The 4,881-nt window shown below is 33.7% G+C and overlaps 1 protein-coding gene across 1 annotated transcript; it reads right to left on the bottom strand.

Annotated features, from left to right (window-relative positions):
• Positions 1-580: 580 nt before the first annotated feature.
• Positions 581-4,013, bottom strand: LOC147524608 (uncharacterized). Its single transcript, XM_086575463.1, has 6 exons — positions 3,943-4,013; positions 3,378-3,519; positions 3,152-3,231; positions 2,602-2,966; positions 1,692-1,808; positions 581-690 (listed from the first exon to the last, which is right to left on the bottom strand). Exons 2-6 carry the CDS (start codon positions 3,417-3,419, stop codon positions 581-583), a joined length of 714 nt encoding a protein of 237 aa, XP_086431589.1. The 5' UTR covers positions 3,420-3,519; positions 3,943-4,013.
• Between the last annotated feature and the right edge of the window lie 868 nt (positions 4,014-4,881).

Below are 4,881 nucleotides of genomic sequence, written 5' to 3'. Positions count from 1 at the left end.
AGCTCACCCACTCTCACTTAGGCCAAATTTAGTAACGGATATAACCGTTACTGATAATAATTTTAGTAATGGTTATATCCGTTACTAAAATTCTTTGTAACAGATAGCTAATTGTTGGTGGCCGATTAAATTTGTCATTTCTAACGGATATATCCGTTAGTAATGGACGTACTATTTACTAACTATTGTTTGTAACGGAAATATCCGTTACTAATGGTCGATATATTTTAAAAAAAAATCAGTTTTAATTTTGGGGATACTTACACCCCCTACAAGAAACAATTAGTACTCCACGTGTCTTTGGGTTGGCATCCACTATACACTACCAAATCTTACGAAACAAACAACTTCTATAAAAAATAAATAAAAATCAACCAAGTAATAACAATATAAAACCACTTATATTCATCCACAAATTACACCAACTCTACCATTCAAATAATTTAACAAATATATATACTACAATCTCAATGATGAACTTCAAACAATACTCCTAGTGTATTTTATTCATCCAGAACTCATGTATTTAACCAAAACATTCTATTCATCCACAGGCTATACCAAATTGTACCAAAAACAACTAGCAAATGGTACGTAGTACAATGCTTGAATAAAACTCAGAGATTCCCAAAACCAGAATTTCATGTTGATTGTTGCATGTAATTCCATTAGAAGCCGATTCCACAAGACCTACATACGCACAATAGTATAAAACACTTAACAAGCAAGTCTATTAACTCGTCATTTAATAGAAAGTGACTCACATAATTTGTCATTTATAACAATACATCACATATAGACATGAAGCCAACCTTAAAAGATGATGAATGTTGTACTAGGTTTAAGCAGAAAATGGTGTGTGATACTATTAAGAAAATAAAAGTGATAATCTAACTATTACATAAATAAAGAAAAAAATAGTGATATATACCTTGAGAGGCATACCATAGTCAGTTAGAGGAATTTAGCTCACAAATCTCCATGTCTTCCATAAAATCTGGAAAAAAAAAGTGCAATGCCATCTCGATTAGCATACTTTTTCAAGCAACCATGACCTCACTATTATGAGGTGAATATTCCCCTTCAACTAACTTAAGCATTTTGTCATATATTTCCTTAACATTCTCTCCAATGAATTTAAATTTCGAACACAATTTATCAATTAATGGCATGATGCAAAAGAAAAATTAAGGCATCATAACACAACTACAATATTGTATTAGAAAAGCACAAATCAATAACTATACCTCGTGTATAGCTCATAAGTTCATATGGTCTTATATATCCCCCATTGGGCCTTATATGCTTGTGTTGACATGAATAAGGAACAAACTAAATTTATAATAAACACGTCCCTTAACGGATGAACAACTTGAAATATTACTAAATAGAAGTGAATATATATATATATATATATATATATATATATATATATATATATATATATATATATATATATATATAAACAAATTGCTTCTTTAGCCATATGATTGCCTACAACTCAAAAACTTTTATCCCCTTAATGACATCCACTTCCTCTTTGTTTGACATAACCTGGTGAACCACTAATAGAAAATAATAACTTTAATATCATTTTAAAACAACAATGCAGAAACAAAAAGAAAGACCTACTAACATGGTAAATTGGTCGGGAATAAATTGAGCATAACTTTTGCGAAGAGAAAATGTACCCCATAACTTCCTTGGATCATGAAGTATACCCGTAATAGTTGAGGATAGTCTACGCAGTCCCCAACCAACATCATCAGATAGGATGGTACAACTGCCCTGAAACACTTGACTTTCTCCTGCATAACAAAATTAAAAGCACTGAAAAAAGACCAACCATCGTCAACTTCAATCAGTTCCTAATAACAAAATATGAGAACAAATGCTACAATATTCAGTATACCAATCCCACTCTAAGAAAACTTATCATAGCAAGATTTAAGATCTTAGGACAATTAGAACAAGGTACAAGACTATGACAAAGCATTTGTGTGACCAAATTCTGAGCCAACTTGACAATAACAACAGATAAAAAGTAACTTGGTACAAGGTACAAGTAGAACAAGGTACAAGACAATAAAAACAGATAAAAAGTAACAAATTGAAATCGGGTGTCTTGAGAAGAAATTCTTAGCCAACTTGGTGGAGTTCTCTTGTATGGCAAAGAAGAAAAACCAAACTGAAAAACTAATAGCATATTAACTAAGTAAGATCCATCAGATATTTCAACAAACAAATACACTAATTGATGCTAAGAAAAAAAAATCTCATTTCAAGATTACCTGAAAAAGTTTTCTTAGAAATCCCATTTGGATAGTAAGCATAGCTCATATAGCATTTGTGATAAACCTGACCAGAAAAAGAATTCACACACTCAACCTGAGCATGTTGTAAAAGCGACTTTCACCTAATCCCCACAATCACCATAACTCAAATCTCTTTCATATTGGCCTAAAACATAAACGTATTCATAACTAGTTGCAAAATAACAACCATTATTATTATTCCCACTACTATAAATCCCATTTTCCATAGTTGAAAATGTAGTATCTCTTCTATCCTCAAACCCACTCCCAGAAATTTGTGACTTACCTGTTTTTAAATATCCGATCTGGTGAGGTTGTGAATTTGAAGGCTGTGCTGCTTGACCATGTTGAGTGGAAAGAACTTCAGCACACAACTCCTCCGGAAGAGCATCCAGGAATGCAGGATTGATTGAACCTGAGTCAACTTCACTATTTATTTGTTGCTCTTCAGTTGGACCATCGTGAACTGCTTCAGGCCCAACACTTTCTGAAACCTCACTAACACTTTGAAGGGATGCATCTCTGCTACTTGCAGGCATGGTGTTACCTAGTGATGCATTTGATCTCCTCATTCGAGCTGGCTGTAGATCAGCCAAAGGCAACACCTTCTTGCTGACCAGAGCTTCCAAATACTCGACATTCTGCAAACCCCTACAAGTAAATGTCAGTGGAGTGAACAATAGTAAACATGACAAACAGACCTATTATAACATACTCCTAATATCTTCTGAAGATTCTATATTGTCATTCAGGCTGTCTTATATACTAAACAGATAAAACACTATACATGTTAACATTTGAAAGAATTTCCAAAAACAAAAAAGATAGAAACAAACCTATGCAATCCTTCTTCAGTATGTGCATCCAATGACGAAATCACCTGAGGCAGCTGCTCTAATACCAATATATAAACAACCTATAATCAACATAAACTATTACGATGAAAAATTCCAAAGAACACAATTTACACTAACTCATTCACCTGTGCTCTAATGAAAACAATACTTTCAAAGGTTATACTTTTAACATGGTCTCTCTCCCAGAGAGAGCAAGATTCCCTACCTTTGCTTCTGATAGTGCTTCTCTTGCTACTGCTGTCCACATCCCTCTTTAGAAAGTAGAGAGTCCAAGGTACAAACAGCTCCTTAGGCATCCTAACTCCATCCTGTTTGCCGGCGGAAGCAGTATTTGTTGGTGTAGAAGCCTGGGAAAAAAGTGACCAGGAAACATCTGTTAACCAAAGCGAGTTTTAGGAAAGTACGTACTCATTGACCTTTTGGTCGTTAATCAATACAAATAAGAAGGAATCAAATGGGAGAATAAAACAGCAGAAAAATCCAATGGCTCGTAAGAGCGACAATAAGAAGGAATGCTTCAAGCAAGTTCAAAGAGACAAATGGAAGCCTTTCATACAGATAAATATTGAAGTTCATCTCAAGATGAGACCTTCAGAAGATGCCTTAAAGTTCAAAAAGACAAGATCTATGGTTTTAAAATTATGAAAGTTCGGCAATCAAGAAAAAAAGGTTATATAGTTCATGTTGGCTGCAAGATAAAAGCGATTTAAACTTCGAAACATACTAGTTAACCATTTCCGAAAGTAGACAAAGGCTAATCTCAAACTTACCAATCACTTTCAAGAATTTCATTCCTCAACCTTCTTAGGGGAAACAACAATTAATCTAGGAATTATATCATCTCGCATGAGAAGAAAAGCATGGAATGAACTAGAGTTGAACTACAAATTTCAGTATATTCTGGAAGGAAAGGTCTAATGACTCCTCAAGTAACTAGAGTAGCCAAAAAGACCGACTCACTTGCAATACTTATGTGGACACATAACTGGAGCACGTTCAATATCATCATTGGAAGAGAGAAAAAGCTATGTAGCAGTCACAACCTAGGAAATCAAACATAAACAATTTGTAAGAAAAACTGAATCTTAGATCAACTGGAACTATTTAATTAATACCGAAATTCTTTTGATTTTTTATTAACCAATCGAACCCAAACCAACGAAATATCCCAATTGAGAAGCGTAAATTTAGTCCAATCTTACAGTTCCAACACAAAGCTTAATTTTCCCAAATTTATCAACAAGAGAACCAAATAAACCTAACTTGAACAGTTCGATACAGTTAAAAAAAAACACTTAGAAATTTGCTAGATGGGGTTTGGGTAGAAGAAAAAAGAAAGGAGATCGGGAGAGTGAGAGAGTGAGAGAGTGAGAGAGAAAGCATACCTGGTTTATTTCCTTCTTCCTCAGCGAGGGTTTGAATGAGGAGACAAGAATGGAAAATGGAAAATAAAGACCAAAAGCACAATTTTTTTCTATTTAATTTAATTTAGTCCGTTAGTTCCGAATATACCCTTTTGGCTATTATTTTAGTTGTTTCCTAACGGACACGATTGTTACAAAATATTAAAATACTGCTTTGATAATAATTGGAAAAATAAATTGAAATATACTAACGGAAACCAAAAAAGCTCACAGTTATATCCGTTAGAAAGGTAGTAACGGATATATTTGTTACAAATGAAAATTTTGCCCTGTTACAAAATGGCC

The sequence above is a fragment of the Coptis chinensis genome, chromosome 1, assembly GCF_015680905.1.
Source record: "Coptis chinensis isolate HL-2020 chromosome 1, ASM1568090v1, whole genome shotgun sequence".
NCBI lineage: Eukaryota > Viridiplantae > Streptophyta > Magnoliopsida > Ranunculales > Ranunculaceae > Coptis > Coptis chinensis.
The sequence above is the reverse complement of the archived record's forward strand: the minus strand, read 5'-3'. Positions and strand labels throughout refer to the sequence as shown.

Bases quoted from the DNA above. Each gene is read 5' to 3' on its own strand.
- LOC147524608 (XM_086575463.1), bottom strand. From the start codon at position 3,419: ATGTGGACAGCAGTAGCAAGAGAAGCACTATCAGAAGCAAAG. The intron at 1,809-2,601 runs GTAAGTCACAAA...TTTGTTATGCAG, and splicing joins GATCGGATATTTAAAAACAG to GAGAAAGTCAAGTGTTTCAG. The intron at 691-1,691 runs GTACATTTTCTC...GTGCGTATGTAG, and splicing joins TGATCCAAGGAAGTTATGGG to GTCTTGTGGAATCGGCTTCT.